General features: G+C 37.2%; 1 protein-coding gene across 2 annotated transcripts in view; it reads right to left on the bottom strand.

Moving 5' to 3' along the window:
• The window catches only part of CEP120 (centrosomal protein 120kDa), a 41,401-nt gene extending 23,970 nt beyond the window's left edge, over positions 1-17,431 (bottom strand). Inside the window, exons 1-12 of one of the 2 annotated variants that reach the window (XM_010561688.1) lie at positions 17,245-17,431; positions 14,968-15,124; positions 13,922-14,036; positions 12,890-13,031; positions 11,143-11,291; positions 9,724-9,921; positions 7,379-7,606; positions 6,917-7,124; positions 5,745-5,858; positions 4,292-4,469; positions 1,723-1,872; positions 674-856 (exon numbers count right to left, since the gene is read on the bottom strand). In XM_010561688.1, the coding sequence (XP_010559990.1) occupies positions 674-856; positions 1,723-1,872; positions 4,292-4,469; positions 5,745-5,858; positions 6,917-7,124; positions 7,379-7,606; positions 9,724-9,921; positions 11,143-11,291; positions 12,890-13,031; positions 13,922-14,036; positions 14,968-15,124; positions 17,245-17,296 (1,874 nt within the window). In that variant the 5' untranslated portion in view covers positions 17,297-17,431. The remainder of the gene's footprint in view (positions 1-673; positions 857-1,722; positions 1,873-4,291; positions 4,470-5,744; positions 5,859-6,916; positions 7,125-7,378; positions 7,607-9,723; positions 9,922-11,142; positions 11,292-12,889; positions 13,032-13,921; positions 14,037-14,967; positions 15,125-17,244) is intronic. The other variant, XM_010561689.1, reaches the window with a different exon arrangement.
• Positions 17,432-17,535: the final 104 nt, after the last annotated feature.

The raw sequence follows: 17,535 nt of genomic DNA, 5'->3' as shown, positions 1-17,535 counted from the left end.
TGAGGGTCCAGAGACTGATTGATAGCACAGTTCACATCTTCAACAAGGACACAGGACAGAAGTAACTATAAATTTAAGTTTCTCCATACACTTAAAAAAGAACGTCATTCCTCTGCGTAAATTAACATTTATCTTCAGACACAATATTAACCAATAACCCTGCTCCTTCTGATGTACACAAGGTCAAACGCCTGCTACAGAGTACAAACCTGAAACAGGAAACCTCTCTATTCTCTGGATGTGCATGTCCTCCTAACTTTCACTGAAATCAGTTGCATCTAAAAGCACAGTACAGACAAACAGTCTTAACTATTTTCTGGAATATCAGCAGCTTTTTGTAACTGGTAAGTAACTTACTCAGGGAAGTGAGTCAATAACATTTTTTCCAATTATTTATTTCTTTCATCTGTCTGTGAAGCTTAGCCAATATCATGATTATATAAAGGTTTATTACTATGACTCTGGTAGTGGTGTGGGGTTGCACAATATGCCTGTGGCAATTTAACTTTTAATCTCTTGGATGCCTATTCCCACCCCATATTGCAGTACTCTGGAGTCTGTTTGCCTATTCAAAAAGGTAAACAGGAACAGCTTGCCCTTTTTCAGGGAAATACTAAACAAACAACTCTACAAAACTTGCTACAAAGTAAGTAATTTTTTAAAATGGTTTTACCCTTGTGCTGCTATGACACTGACTGTTTCATTACAAGTCTGACGCCAGCATTGTTCACCATTACCACCCAAGAAACGGGTTTTTTCCGAAGCCAAAACATTTGAAAGCTGAAGTCTTGCCACTCCTAGAAGTAAGTCTTTAGCTGTTTTATCCTTGTGCCACAATTCAACCAGTAGAGGTAATCTAAAACAAAGAAGTGATTTTAGTGTCAGGCATAACACAAAAGAGGAACCATTCCTATTCATTTGGGAAAAGGACCTCATGTTCTAAAAGTAACTTCTCATATCAGTGATGGTCACAATTGTTAAACAATGAGATGGGTTTACTGTCTGTCTCACAGAGGAATGAGACTGAATGACTTTGTATCTTCTCCATCACTTACTCACTTTGGTCAGATTATCGTTCCTTTCTCCAATTATTAGAAAGAACAATGCTGCAATGGAAGTGATTGACTGAATCACGTTAATGGACCTAGATCATCTTCATTTATAAATACCTATAAACAAATTTTAGTCACTGCCACTCATAGTACATCTCCATCACCTCTTCTTTCAAAACGCCACTACTGTGGTGATTCTTTATTCCACATCTTAACCAGTTATCGAAAGCTGGTGGGAGTGCTGAGAAAATTGTGCCACAGCCCTCCACACTATACTCAGGTTCCTAGGTACCTGCTGTATTTTCAAAGTTATCAGACAGTCATTGTGTATTAAAAAGAAAAATAAAATACCTATTTCATTTGAAGTAATGCTTTGTTAAAACTATGCTATTGACCTTTAATTTAACAACTTACAGCAACAGCACTTGTTTCTGCAAGCAATGATCCCTGCATAAGTACTCAAGAGATAAAAGCAAGAATTTTAGAGTCCCTGACTTTAAATATAAGTAACAAAGAAACTGGAAGAGCAGTGTATTAAATATTCACTGGCATTAGCACTTCGATTCTAGTTCTCAAACTGATGATCAAGTAAAAAATTTGAACTTGTGACTGCATTTACAACAAAAAATAGAAAAAGTGTAATTAAGATAAAAATAATGTGAGTTATCACCTAAAGAATGTATCTTGAAGCTGATGAGGTATAGTTGCAAAGTCAAATGCACAGTAGGACTGTGGAAGAAAGACTTCCATGTTCTTTCTGACTTCTACAGGTGGGCTGGTCATAATAGGCACTGCACTGCCAAAAAATGGGTAAGAGTACCTAATAAAAACAGTTAAAAGAAAATCAAATAATAATTTAATAAATATACTTTTTTCTTATACCTTCTGCAACAAGGAAACCAGTTTAGACATCTTTTACTGAAGCATGACTTGTATTAAAGTTAGTAAAATTTGCACAAATACATTCAACTATAGAATTTAGTTCTCAAATATTCATGTTTTCATTTACTTCAGCACTGATCCAGCTTCATTTATATTTGCTGTTATTTTGACAAAAAAGCTTTAATGACCTGTGTGTTCACAACCATATGAATTAATCTTTTATTAAAATTCTGCAATTACTATATAAAGTGAGGAGAGAAATAGAAAAAAGGAATATTATATTCAGATGTAGATTGCTGCTTGAGAACATTTGTAACTATATTTCAGCCAAGACTGGTCTAACACACAATAACTGATAACTAAGTATACATATACACAGTGTCAGAACTATTTGAAAAATTCAGTCACATTTGAAGAATTTAGGTTTTAATTCCCACAGTTTTAACACTAAAAGGAAAGTCAAATCATTTTACAAATATGATTTACAATGTGGCCTGAAACTACTCTACTGGAACAATTCAGTATATGATAAACTACAACAAAGGGGAAACCAAGAGCCTCTTGAACTTCACTTTGCTCAAATTGATGATGCCAGCTGTCAGCTAAGTAGCTAATAAAATAAATGCTGCATCAAATGCTGCCACTTATAAATGTTGATACTTCAACTGTTTGTGCAAAACCATTTGAAGAGCTTGATTAGACATGAATGAAATAATGCTCCCAATATAGAGTGAAAAGGCAATTTTTTTTACCCTGCAACTTTTCTTAGCATTTATGTGTTTGGATGTTTCTCCTCTTCAGTTTCTGCCATATTCATCACTGACTGTAAAAACTGAAGTGCCTGAAACAGCAAAACCTATTTGTTGTCACTGTTCTGAAACAAGTTAGTTTTTGGAACGTTATGTGAAAAAGCTTTTTATGTGACAAAATTCCATCCATTTTACGTTGTTTTCCACATACTATTTAATAATACAGCCTATACAGAAAAGCATTAATGATGCAATCTGTGTTTGTTGTGTTTTAAACTATTCCAACCCTCTACCCCAAGCCCACCTTTTCATCCTAGGTCAGCGAAAGCTTAAACTCTAAGATTCATTAACATGAATAGACTTCCTGATGACCAGTTAAAAATGTATTGAACCAAACTGTGTCAGAACAACAAATGCAAAGCAAATACAGATGCGCCTCCACAGCTACAAATATTCAACCCTTTCAAACAGAATCACCATTTAAAGGTATGTTTCATCACGTACACCAAAAGGCCCCTAAAGGAAACTAGAAGGCAAACTGTGAAAACTGCTATGAACCAGTAAGTTCACATATGCCATCAATAACTAATATTCCATGAGTACGAATCTTTTTTTTTTTTTTTTTTTTAAAAAAAAAAAATTATCCCTCTCTCTACAAACTCTTGATCCTACACTCTAGGGAAAACCTAAAACAAAACAAACAAGTTGTCAAAAGAAACTTTCTCTCTTCACTGGCAATGTTAAAAAACCAACCAAACTCCAACCTTATACAGATACTGGTTTCTATACCCTTACTTTTAATTGGTCCTTCACCTTTTTAGCTCTTATTCCTCCAACTTAGCATTCACCTCCCAGCTAACACCTGCTGATTCTCCAAAAGTGATCCCATACTTTTCTTTCATGTTGACATCAGTAACAAACTAATCTCTAAGCAATTGCTCCAGCCTAGCACTGGTAGTTTTCTACTTTTGCTTCAGACACAAAACTCACGTATCCAAAAAGCTTGTCTTTTTTTAAGTCCACAAATTAGTTTAACAAAAAATGCTACTTCTCCCTAGTAAGTTTTGCTTCTTGTATGCAAAGACTATCAAAAAACCCCTGATACTATCTCTCACAATGATAATGCATTTGCTACACTGGTTCTTCACTTTAAGACTAGACCGTAGTTCCTTTAGATTCATCATCACACACAAATGAGGCAATCTGTCTCTTATTAAAACACTACAAGGAGTTCTTGGTGGTCACATGGAAAGCTACAGAAATCACTCCTTCGATCAGATGCAAAGGCAGCCAGAAAGTAAGGAGACGAGTAATCCTTTTCCTCTAAGGACTGAATGATGATCTATATTGTCTGAGGTCAGATATTCAAGTGAGATTTAACACAAATTACAGTGCAGGTTAAGTGTTACATACTATCTTTAATGCTGTAACACTCAGAAGTTTAATGATGAGCCAGATGAACATTCCGAAGTATTTCGCTACTGAAAGTCAGCTACATAAAAGGTATCAGGCAGCATGCTGCCAGCAACCATTCATATTATGAAGGCTTTGTATTCAAAAGAAAAATACTGTTATTACTAAGAATAAGACCAACAAAATAAGCCATACCTTAAAATGCAATTAATTGGAAAACCAACTTTCAGACCACGTAGACTTCGTAAGTCTATTGAAAAGCAAAAATGGTGAGAGGCTGCTGGAATGACAATTTTCTGTGCTGACACAGGCTCAGAAGAACTGGATGCACCCACAGGGTTGGGCTGAGATGCAGCTACTGGACCATTATCAGCTGAAAACACAGAAGAGCATTTGTGCACATTTTTAATAATTTGTTCTGCCCAAAATAACAAAATATATTAAAGATAGGTCTCACATTTTAAATGCAAGTATAGATAGGTTGCTTCCCCAAGAGATTTCAATTCCTTGTAATATAAGCTAATACTATGAAAAATAGTCACTCTATTTGTAAGTTACTGCTTCCAAAGAAAAAACACCAAACCCCCAATAATCTTTAAATCTTCTTAAAAGATTCTGTAATATTTTTCCCTTTTTTTTTATTACTCTTCAAAGGTATGTGTGTTTATCTCACTGAAGAAAAGTTTAGATTAAGATCCAAGATATTAAATTCTTCAGAAGGATGATATAAGACTTCAGTTTCAAGAGTTTACATAATTGTTCCTAGCCAACTTGAGGGCATACAGAAGAGGGGGGCTTACAAAAAAAAATCATTTGTGGGAACTTAGCTTGCTTTGAATTAACTAACCTCTTTAGTTGGGGACTGAAAAAGACAGAGCATCAGGTCAATTACAGTGCTCATGTAAGGCAGCATCAACTATTGGTCCCAAGCTGAGGTTTAATTATTGAAATAAACAAAAAGGCTCTAGCTAGGTCTGTAAAGCACATCTGCTTATGCCCTTTGATCAGAACTCACCTACTGTGACATCCATTTTATAATTTAGAAAGCAGAAGCTACAGTGAGTGCCTGTCCAGTTGCATCCAGGCTTCTCAAGTCCTTGCACTGGGACCCAGTACTGCCTTCAAAGAGTAAAAGGTCAAACTAAGAGTTTTACAGACAGGGTCTTCAAAAGGTATCCTCCAAAAATGTTTAAGATAGTAAAGCAGAGAAAGAGGCAAAGAAACTGTCAGAGAACTCAAATGCCTTTTGTAACTGCTAGTTGTTCTGATCTTCTTCGTAATTATCTAAAATATTTCCATTTTTGTCATTTTTAAAGAAATACATCATTGCTAGCATTGACTTTATTTTTTTCCTGCTTGTTTTTGAGTGTTTTATTAGCATTAATGGTAACGATACAAAAAGAAAAATTCAGTAATACTTCAACATTAGCTAGATAGCACAACATAGGAATGATAGTTTTCAGTGATTCAGGTAAAACGTCACTAGATTGCTTGGTGCAGTGAAATGGCTGAATAGAAGCTTAAGGCTGTCACAGACAAGAAAACACAAGTTGCGTGCAGCCTACTGTTAAAATTCATCTAAGCTGTACTAAGTTGTACTATATTCAGATTTCATTCAATATACTAAAGTTGATAAATTTTGCATTACTGGAATGTTGCAGATCTGACAATAGAGGTGACTTTGCTCTGCTCTGCAATTTGAAAACTGGAAGCTCTTCGGTATACTCTTTGTTAACCTCTTGGCAAGATTCAGCCACCAGCCCTGAAAGATGAACAGGAAATGACATGTTTTACACCTCACCAAACCAGAGAGTTATAAAATTATTATTACTATTAACAAAAACAGCACAATCCTGGATTTCTTAATCACAGATTCAAACTAGCTGCTGGGCTTACAATGCTTTTTCTTGACACATTCCATATAAAGGACTTAATCCTTGCTTAGATAAGATCAGTTAGGATTAAAAGAAAATTTGGCTGAACTAGCAGGCAAATCCTGAAAGCATGTTCTAGGACACAGATTTTCCTCTACAGAACTGCATATCTTTAGGACCAATCTCAAAAGAACAGTTATACAAATATCATTCAAGAAATGATTATTTGGCTTTATTCATAAATCATCTCTTAGGAAGATGCCTGTTCAGTAACATTTAGTGAACTAACATTCTTTTTTCTGAGCTTTACTCTAGCATTATAGCATTTCTTCCTCTCTCATCTCTGTTCCTCTTTGAGTTCTCCCCAACCCAGTCCTCAAATCAAAAACAAAACAAAGGAAACCTTAGAAGGTTACGTGGGCTACCAAGTCCCTCCAAAAGGATAATGTAAAAACAAATAAACAACAAACCCAGTTGCTTGGTTTTGTCCAGGAATCTGCAGTGTGAACATCTGTTTTCTCAATTTATTATCCACAGAGTAAATTCCTTAGAAATCTTAAAAATCCCACATTTCCCCTGCCTTTCTATTTAATAAATGTGAATGTTAGACCATTTCATATCCTCATTGAGCAAGTCAGTTTCTTCATGGGTACTGTACTGAACATTCCCATTCCCAAATTCCAGGAAATTCCAAACATTTCTGGTATTATTTTTCAAGCTGATGAGCATCCACATCACTTGTAATCTCCACACCACCAAATCCCCAATCTGGCTCATCACAGCATTTTGAAAAACCACTGTGTTCAAATTAAAACATTTATTCTCCTCCTGTTACTTGTTTTATGTAAAAAATTCTTAATTACCTGAAATTCATCACCACAAATGAGTAGTACAAGATGCAAGACTACACTTGACAACTGGGGAAAAAAACTTATATAGCACATACCCTTTTTCTTTAGTTTCATGCCTTTTTCAAACTTAAGAGTTTCCACTTCACTTTCTGTTGCTTCATCTTCTATTGAAGAAGAATGGTCAGCTTGAGACAGGACTTCCTGGGATCTCTGCTGCAGGCTCTCTATTTTCCCACTAGTAGGTGAAAGAACTTTCTCCTGTGGCTGTTTAGGTTCAGTTGGAGCATTTAAGGGAATCAAAGGCTAAATGAAGTGATACAGTTTTCTTATTGATCATAGCTTGCACTGAAAAATTCTGTCTACAACATTTCTATAGTTTGAGATGATTTTTCCAATGTAGAAAAAAAGAAGCAATGAAAGGTTTATTCATATAAAGCAACTGACTCACTCAGGTTTTCTTTTACATACTTAACTGTCAAATATGGCTTAGAAATACAGGGGTTTTTAACATGAAACTGCAACAGTGTCTATACCAACAATAAACAAGTATGCTATACCTGGGTATTCAAGCTCTCCCTTTGCAGAATTATAGACACCCCAACAGCAGGAGCCATATCCAAAGGCAACTGCGGCAGTTTCTGTTTAGCTCTATTTGGTGGAACAAGGACAAATGCTCCTTCTATTGCCACAGGGTGTTGATCAATCTCAGCATTTCCTTTCTTCAGTAGTCCAGACAGGGGTATTTCAGTGCTTCCAAGAGACTGGTCCCCACAGCAAAGATGGATCTGTATACATACAGAAGCGCTAGAGAGTAACCAGCATTGCATTTCCTCTTGAACTGTCTGTTCACTCTCTACTAAAGGTAGCATAAATACAACAAATTAAAATGATCATCCCTAGTCCTGTCCCTGTATACAAGAACACTTGTTCTGAGCAGTAGAAGAACAACTACAAAATTTCGGTATTGAGCAGGTTGGATTTGCTAGCACAGTAGCAGATCACTGCACTGCCCTTCTGAGGGCCTGTCATATCATCCCTTCTGGAGGACAAATTCAATAGTTTGTGCCTTCTAAACACAGCACAGATTCTTGTCCTTGATGTATAGCCATATAAAATGCATGACTGCAAGGTAAAGAGAAAAAGTTATTTGAAAGCTCAGCCTTTGTGCCTATACTTAGACACCATTTAAATAGCAAGGATTTTTGGTATTAAGTAACTGTGTTCTTAATTCTTGACAAGAATCATTATTCGTTTTTCAAAACTTGACTGAACTCTTTCTTCCTTCCACAGCTTAATATTTATACACCTAAGTAAAAGAGAGATCTTAAAAAACCCCAAAACACACTCTAAGGTAATTTATTTTCCTCAGTGAAAGTTACCCTTTGAAACTTACATACCAACTTGCTCTGTCCCAAATAAGAGTGACTTCAGTTCTGTTTCAGCAGATCAGAACACTGTATTCTGATTCTTAGTATTTATTACACTTAATGAAGACTTCAATGCTAAAAGTTGTCACCTGCCAATATACACACCTGCGTGTGTATATATATGTACAAACACACACACATATACACAAATACAATCATACACAATATATATCCCCCACTCCCCCCCAGTCTGGCAGCTAGTACTTTTTATGACTAAAGTCTTCATTTTCAGAAAAAAAATATATTAAATATTAAGGAACAAAATACAGTGCTCTGATCCTATATCATAAATTTTAAAAAGCTGAGTGAGAAGTCAGAGAAAGAAAACTGTAAATCAAGGTGTAGATCTGACCTCATGACAACTTTTGTTCAAAAAGTCATTCTTGAACATGATGAAAACATGTGTAATTATCTGTATGTGTACATATAGGTAATATATGCTATTTTACATACTTTGTTTCAAGACCATAGACTAAGATTAAATGCCAAACACATCAGTGCATAAGTTTCTCCAAAAACTGTCATTAGAAAAACACTTGAAGTTGAGACAAAAAAATTCTGAAACAATGTAAGATCTAAATAGAAACATTCTTAAACTAATCCGGATAACAAAACTAGAATGGTCTGTACAAGTTTAGAAAAAAACCCAAACTTTAAAAGGGTCCAGTTCCAAGACTTCATATAACAAACACTGTCATATTTACCAGCTATGTTATTAGAAACCCTATACTACACTCAACTAGTCTCTTTTTTAATAATGACTTAAGTGTGAGCCATACAGATCGCCATAAACACTTTCAATACTACCCAATATTTAGAATCATAGAATCATTTAGGTTGGAAAAGGCCCTTAAGATCATTGACTCCAACTGTAAAGCTAACACTGCAAACTCCACCACTAAACCACATCCCCATTTAAAGGAATAGCTAAAGATAAGCAATATCCCCTAACAGCCCAAATACGGCTGTAGTATATTTTAAAATCATATTTGGCTAAGGAGTGGGGAAAAAAGCCAGACCTCCCTTATCATTCACAAAGCATGCTGAGGACAGTGATTTTGGAACTTAGGCAAGAGTGACCTGAGCAGCTGGTGTGGCTGAGGTCACAGGCAGCATGAAGCAAGACTGTGGGCTGCATATGGTCTGATTGCAGAGCAGGTCCCACAGCTCAGAGCTCTTGAGAATGCCACAAGTTCTTTGGGAATATAATGTTTCAGCAATACCTTTCGTCATGACATGTAACGCAGCTTACTATAGCAACCATACTAAAGAGACTGTGCTCCATCAGAGCTAGGAAACTTGCTGCTAGGGTTTCCCTCAAATCAGCAAGAGAATCAACTTATATTTGAGCCAAAATACTGTAATACAACCCAGTTTTGGAAAGAGAAATGCTTTGCAGTTTCAGCTGAAGCCATATTCCATTTATTTTATTTTCATTATTTATTTTCATTCACATTTGAGAAGAAACGGCTTACCTGCAATTTTGACTGTGCACAAAGATAAGCTTGCAGGACATCAGCTGTACTACGTATTCGAACTGAAGCTCTTTCTGGCTCAAAGTTTGGATTAATTAAGTCAGTGAAAGGTTCATTTGTGACATCATTTCCCAGTAATGAGTAGTAGAAAAAAAACTCAGGCTGTCTTTCAGGAAGCTTCATAGTACTAGGAACTAACTAAAAGAGATACAGAGAAGAAGAATGTATCTCTTTCATTAATGTACAGTTAAAGTAATCCTTAAGCATTAGCTTGGAAATTAAAGAGCTTAAAGTGATCTCAAACTACCAAGCAGCTGACTGGTATCCTAGCTTGCACTACACACAGAAAATAAAAAGAAAACTTTTATATTCTTACTCAAACTGAATCAAAAAAGAAACATCTTACATTACAAGCATACCAGTAACTTGTAAAATGACCCATTTTTAACTACCTTTAAGATTTATCAGCACCAAGGGCTGTAACTGACATCATAGATTCAATATCAAGCTCTGCACAAATACTCAGAAATAAGCAGTGCCTCCACAAAATATTTATAGTGTAAATAAACAGTGCAGATTAGATACCAAGTTACTGTATAACTTCTGTGATTGAACAAAAGACTGGAACAGCCAGAAACAGCTACTTCCTCCTGCAGCCACTGCAACTGTGAGTTCAATGCCTAAAAAGGTACAAGGTACCCCAGAGTGATCACTGTAAATTTACTTCACAAAGCCTTATAATTCTGATGTGGAGAATTATCTTCTCTGAAAAAAGATGAGAAGACTGAGGAGAGTTTGTCATGCACTGTGATAAAATTATATAAGGTCAATTAAAATCATGCTGGCTTGGAGTCATGACTTTCACAGTAACTTGGGCATGCCTATATTTTTTAAATCAGACAATGTGTATCAGTGTGCTACAGTACAGCATAAACACAGCAGCTGAGGTCTAAAGCTGAAATAATCACATTAGCATGGCATTTCATCCAAGCTAATAAGTCCTTCCCTTAGGCAACACAGAATCTCTACTGTTTCACATATCGTACGGATCTGAAAGGTATTTCGTTTGAACTTCAGCACATGGGCATCACACTGAAAACTGATATTATCCATACACATACTTTTTATACTATATTGTAATATAAATCTGTGCATTTCACAAAAGTGCATAATTTAAAGTAAATGCAGTTTTAGTGCTCCAAAAGGATTCTGATCTTTCATCTGTAATTTGACATGTAAGCATTACATAAAGTTTTAAAATCCAAATTAATGTATATTAATTCAATATGGGACAAGGCTATTTATTGCAAGAAACTTCCAAGACAATAAAAAATCCTAACTATAAATAAGGCATGGGAGGGAAAAAATACAAACATAGGATAGTACTTCTTAAAAAATACACATAGCAAAGAAACAAACCTGTTCCAACTGTGTGGCAAATGCAATGGTTACAGACAGGACAAAGTAGTCTCTGCAATACTCTGCTGGTCCAATTTGATGATAGCCCTCTTCTTCATTCAAGATTGGTACAATACTTTTAGGGTCTAGTCCAGAAAGATGGGCAAATGCTCAGAGAGAAGAAAAAATTAAGTAACTTTTGACCTTATTAATTGATGGAAGAATCTTTATATATAGTTATAATTTTACCCTTAATTATTGTACATCTAGGAAGAAAAATTACAATAAAGATCTTGATGCTTGGTTCCAAAGCATTTCAACACAGAGAAATCCTTAAGTATACTTAGGTATAGCTACAGTGGGCACAGATGTTATTTTGAACACTATGCTAGACAGAATGCTAGTGCATACTTTTCTTTAATGTTACAGTGAGTAACATTACATTGACTGGAACTTCATTTCATTAGGTTAGAGTCTACCATGCTGTTTCTTTATTGTACTCATGAAAGGAAATGCAAGACAGTAACTGCACAGGACAACTTGTTCAACTATTGAAAGAAGCATGATGTCTCACTCCACAGACCTCTGGAATGTTTCATTTAAAGATTTTTCATCTGAAGTCTTCAGTGCATAAAACACTGTTTGTATTCTGGTTTAGTAGTTTCTACTCTACACTCCCAGTAATTCAATACATTTCAAAGCACCTCAGTTACACCAAATAGGAATAACCACACAGCACTTTTAGTTATGAACGAAAAGGCTCCATTTCAAACACTGGAAACTTTAGACCACTTAGGTCAGTGAAACAAACAAAAAGATAAAAATCAAAGCGTATGAACCCTAAAAGGAAAACATCTCCTTAACTATTTGACTAGACTAGAACTGGGTAGTCTAGCTTTGTCATACCAATGCTTGGAACATTAACTTTAAACCTGCAATAATCTACATGGGGTTTTTTCCTCCATTGCCTAAATATGGTATTGACTAATCTGGAGATGACAAAAGAAAGGGAAAGCTGGCAAACTTGTTTGTAACAATTATTCCACAGAAAGCATGAAGGGGAAGACAGTGCTAGGTGAAGGCAAAAGGGATTTCTTGTATTTTCTGCCAGTGTCATGAGGGGTAGGAGAGCTTGTGGGCAGAAAGATCACAAGGGAAGTGTAGATTAACAAATCATTTACAGTAGTTCCTTGCCTCCTTCACAAACTTTACAGCATGCACAATTCCCTGTGCTTTGTTGTGAACCTGAAAGGATGGAGTAAGCTAGGCAATTACACTGAAACTTCAATACTGCCTTGACCACTCTTGCAATGCAGCCAAGTCGTTGAAGTCTGGGCCAGAAACGTAGTGAAACGCCTACTGCCACTGACAAATGAAAATATTGCACTACTTTATAATTCCAAGCCCGAAGTACTGAAACTGCATTCTGTAAAGAAGCTCCTTTCTTATTTCTTTCGTTACAGAACTTTCTAAAGCCCTGAAATATGAGTAAAATGCCACAGAAGTAAGCTATGAGTCCCTGATTCTGATTTTAAAGATCAGTTTGTTTGCAATTCCACCCACCTGAAAGTCACACAATTACCACAGTAAAGCATCCTTGTAAAGTTATTACCACAAGGTACATTAATCAGCTGTAAAGGATTTGCATTGGAAATGCTATGAAATTAAAATTCTCTTGAGACTTAAACCAACACATTTGCAACAAGTGATACACTCATCTGGCACAGGAAGATTTTTAATTCAAAGTGAGTGATATTATGTTACTTACCCTTCCCTTCTCTAGGGGGTGCATCCTTTGCTTTAAAACCATCAACCAGTGCTTTTGAATCAGTCTCCAACACAACACCTACTTGTATTTCAGATTTAAATTTAGTGTACTTGTTACTAAGCAGAGGATACCATTTTGGTGCCTACATAATTAAAAACAAAAATAAAACCAAAAGCATTTAAAAAACCCAAGACAATAATATACTATTGTTACAGAAAAATGAAACTTGCTCTAGCATTTCTACTTCTTCATCTACAGAAATATACCTTGGTTTTTATTTCCAAAAATTCGGTCTAGTTTGAGTAGACTATTATACTAAAAGATTCTATAGAATGATTTCTGGATGACTAGCTGAACATACTCTTTTCCAAGTTAGCAAGAAAAATATGCCATAAATCTTTAATTAGAAGAAAAGAATCTTCAAGTTCTCCACTGAAAGTGCACAGTAAGTTATATGGTTCACAAATCCTTAGGAAGTGTGATGTCAAAATAAGACACCAGGGTCCTGTTATGACCCATAACAGACTTATGTTTTGATCAAGAACAAGGAATTTTGATTAATTAGATTCATATAAACTATTCTATTATGTTTATTCTATGTTGTGTTAAGGGGCTAGAACTTCAGATAATGTAACACATCTTCTGTTGAGGCCCATAAAAGCCTTAAGACTTGATTTGATGATGGACACTCAATTCAATTGCTCAGTATCAACTGCTTTGATAATTTTTTCCAGGCAATTAAATCACGGAATTGCTTAAAAGTATTGCTTTACAAGTGTTCCAATTCTCAAATTCAAAAGTGCAAGGTTACTACAAAAGTATTTTCATTTGCCCATGTTCTCATGTAAAGTCAGGATGTCTCTCCTCTTTAATAAATAAAAGAAGAAAAAAAAGAGACAAGTACACAATCAACTAGGAGTCATGCTTCAAAAGAAGACTCCAAAGCTTTGCCTGTGCCTTAGTTAAAATTCTATCTGTAACAGTACTGTTGTCAAAACATAAGTTTTTAAAGCTTTATACCCCATAACATACCTGTTTCTTTTCCTGCACAGCTCTTAAATCAAGTACAATATAGCCTATATTCTCTTTAGCTGAAGATACAGGATCCAATGCAAAACACTGGAGTTTGATAGGCGTACGCTGCAGCCTAAAAGAACAACTCAATTGAAATCCAAAAAGTAAAATTTATCTCTGCAATTAGTTCACAAAAAAAATTCATAAGTTTCAAGCATACCAATGATACAAAGTTTGTTACATAACTAGTTTTAGTAGGTCAGAAACTGAGTTTATACTGAACATTTAAAAAATCATCATTAACTGAGTGAACAAACAAGTGGATTAATTTTGTAAGAAAAGTGTATTGCAGTTTCACAGAGCCTCAAGTGCTATTAAAAAGACATTAGTGACAAATAAATTCAATCTCATCCATGTACAAGAAATAAGCACTGCACCTCACAGGAAATGGGAATTTCACTTTTGAGGGTATCTTAAAAATAGGACTTATGAAACAGATTATTGTGCAAAGCACCTAACAATACTTAGAGGCACAAATAAGGTTTCTAGCATAAGGTATATTTAGGCATTTTTCTTTCGTCAAATGTCAAAGATAATATGGCCTTTTTAACTTCTTTGAAAATACAGAGGAAACGCAATCTGTCAGTCAAAACCAAATGACAGTTACGGAAACCTTACTTAATTTCTCAGCTCTTCTATTTGACATTTCCAAAAATATTTTACATAGGCTTTTCAGGCTTGAAGTTAAGTTAATTCTGTATCACAGTATACATAAGAAAGCCCGAATCCAATGCTTGAACTATAGCATTATTAATTTGCTGTAAGCTGTTGGGTTTATTTCAGTAGTGTAAAGACATACCCTTTAGAATTTTTAAACATCGCTTATTTTGCCACGTACTACTTTTCTTAGTTGTGGCAACATTATGGTAGATCAGCATACAGCTAAAAGAAAGTTTCTAAAAAAAATAATCAGATTACAGTAATAAAAAAATTGTATTTCAATAGCTGTAAACACAAGAAAATGAAATTTTATCTCCAAATCAGACTTAACTTTCTGATGTTACCTGTGCTGATGAAGTGCTTTCCTATCAAGTTCCCAAGCCAATTCTGTAGCAAATTCTGGCTGATCGGTATGCTCTACAGGATCAGTAGCCAACTGTTCACCATCAAACTTGGCTTCAACTACAAGCACGTGCTTGGGTCGTTTTGGAAAACAGCGTCCTGTAAAAGAATGTAATTGCCACACACCATCACTAAAAAAAGAAATGAGAGCTCAAATTCATGCCATAAATCAATTACATAAAAATACATTTTCCATATCATCTTCCCTGCGCTTACTCTAAAGCTATGTTCTTCATATTTAAAAAATAATGTCATCCCACTATGCAGAAGAAAGAAAGGAAAACACAACATGAAACAGGCTATTTGTGAAGCATCCAGAAATAGCAAGACATTAAGAACAAAGAACAAGGAGAGAAAGAAACTAGGCAACTAGTATGATTTCATTTTGAGAAATCTATGATTGAGAATAGATCAAGTGAACAGGTGAGAGGCAGAGATTGAATGCTTTACCTCTACTGCAGAGTTTATCACTGTCCCACTCCCACCCAGATCAAAGCAGCAAAACACGATCTAATGAAAGCAGTGAAAGGTATTTTTCCAATTGTTAAAAAAAAAAATAAAAAAATCACTCCTTGTCATGGTTTAACCCCAGCCAGCAACTACGCAGCACACAGCCACTCACTCACTTCCCCACCCACCCAGTGGGATGGGGGAAAGAATCAGAAGGAAAAAGGTAAAACTCATGGGTTGAGATAAGAGGAGTTTAATAGAACAGAAAGGAAGAAAAAATAATTACAACAATAATAAAATTACAATATTAATAAAAGGATCGGAATATACAAAACAAGTGATGCACAATACAATTGCTCACCACTCACTGAGTTGATGCCCAGTTAGTTCCCGAGCAGTGATCCCCCAGGCCAACTCCCCCCAGTTTATATACTGTGCATGACGTCACATGGTACGGAATACCCCTTCGGCCAGTTTGGGTCAGCTGTCCTGGCTGTCCTGTGCCAACTTCTTGTGCCCCTCCAGCTTTCTCACTGGCTGGGCATCACAAGCTGAAAACTCCTTGACTTAGTCTAAACACTACTGAGCAACAACTGAAAACATCAGTGTGTTACCAATATTCTTCTCATACTGAATCCAAAAAATAACACTATACCAGCTACTAAAAAGAAAATTAACTCTATCCCAGCCAAAACCAGGACACTCCTAGATTAGGAGAGTGCCTAAAGCTGTACAGAATTTGTCCTGGGTCCAGCATCACCCAGTGTTCTGATTAATAATTTAAACGACAAAATGAAGTGAACATCTTTAAAATTTACATGTATCTCAGTGTGGGGAGGGGCTACACGCATGTCAGAGGACAGGATCTTATTTTAAACCCACCTTGCCAAACTCCATGAATGGACAGAGATCATAGGATTTACCTGACAAAGTGAAAGCACTCAGCCAAAAAAAGAAAACAACCAAACGACCCAAACAACCCAAACCCCCACACTCACACACTAACTACACCTCAGAAAACATAATCTGTAGGAATACAAGATGAGGAATGATCAGCTAGGTATTCAAGTCAACGCTAAAATGAGGTTTACAGTACATTGGTAACAGGGGATAGAAACACCAGAACATCTACCTAAAAAAAAAAAAAAAGGAGGGGGGTGGGCAGACACGTGAAACGATCCTGATCATCGTAAGACGTCGGCTGGACTCCAACGTTTTGGTCCAAAGCTTTCTCGAAGTGTGGCCCAGCTGAAAACACTCCACAGCCAGCCAGCGAGAACCGGGCCTCCACAGCCGTAAGGAAGGGCTAGCGATGCTGCTGCCTGTAGCTTAGGGAGGGAGAGAGGACTAACGCCATGCGGGGCGCCTTCGCCTGCATACGGGCTTGATCCGGCCGGAACGGCGGCGAAGGGTTCCCTGCACCCGCGGGGAGCGGCAGCGGTACGGGGTTTTAACGGCAACACGGGCTAGGCGAGTTTTGCAACGCAAAAGAGACAGATTCCCCGCGCCCCCGGAGAAGAAGGATGCTTTCGTCGTTCATTTCAAATAATGTTTTGGGAAATACGCCCGGAAACAAACCGGGGGTGGTCCACCCTGGCTTTAAGATACGTACGCCCACAGCTTTATTAATACAGCCAGTGTATTAGATGCAGCTTGGCTTATCCCGCTCACTCCATCACAGAAAACACACCCGGAGGCAGCGACCACCCCCACTTTCCGCCCAGGACGGAGAGGACGACCAGCAGCCGGGAGGCCGCCACCCCGTTTACCTTCCAGGACGGAGACGACGATCAGCAGCCGCTCGCCGGCTCTGGAGACCATCTCCCCGCTCCGCCCGGGGGCTGCCGGGCCGGAGGACGGGAAGCGCAGCCGCTCACAGAGCGGAGGACGGACCGGGAGCCCCTCCCCCCCCCGGCCCGGCCGGGCCCTGCCGCCACTCGCCACCCTTTTACCGCCTCGGAGCCTTTAAACGCCAACCGCCGCCTGCCGCCTCACTTCCGCCTAGCAACGGCGGCCCCGCCTGCCGCACAGCGCGCCGCTTCCGACGCGGGGCGCGGCGG

Source organism: Haliaeetus leucocephalus, unplaced genomic scaffold (genome assembly GCF_000737465.1).
Source record: "Haliaeetus leucocephalus isolate CR32 unplaced genomic scaffold, Haliaeetus_leucocephalus-4.0 Scaffold150, whole genome shotgun sequence".
Classification (NCBI taxonomy): Eukaryota; Metazoa; Chordata; class Aves; order Accipitriformes; family Accipitridae; genus Haliaeetus; species Haliaeetus leucocephalus.
This window is presented reverse-complemented; position numbering and strand designations above follow the sequence as displayed.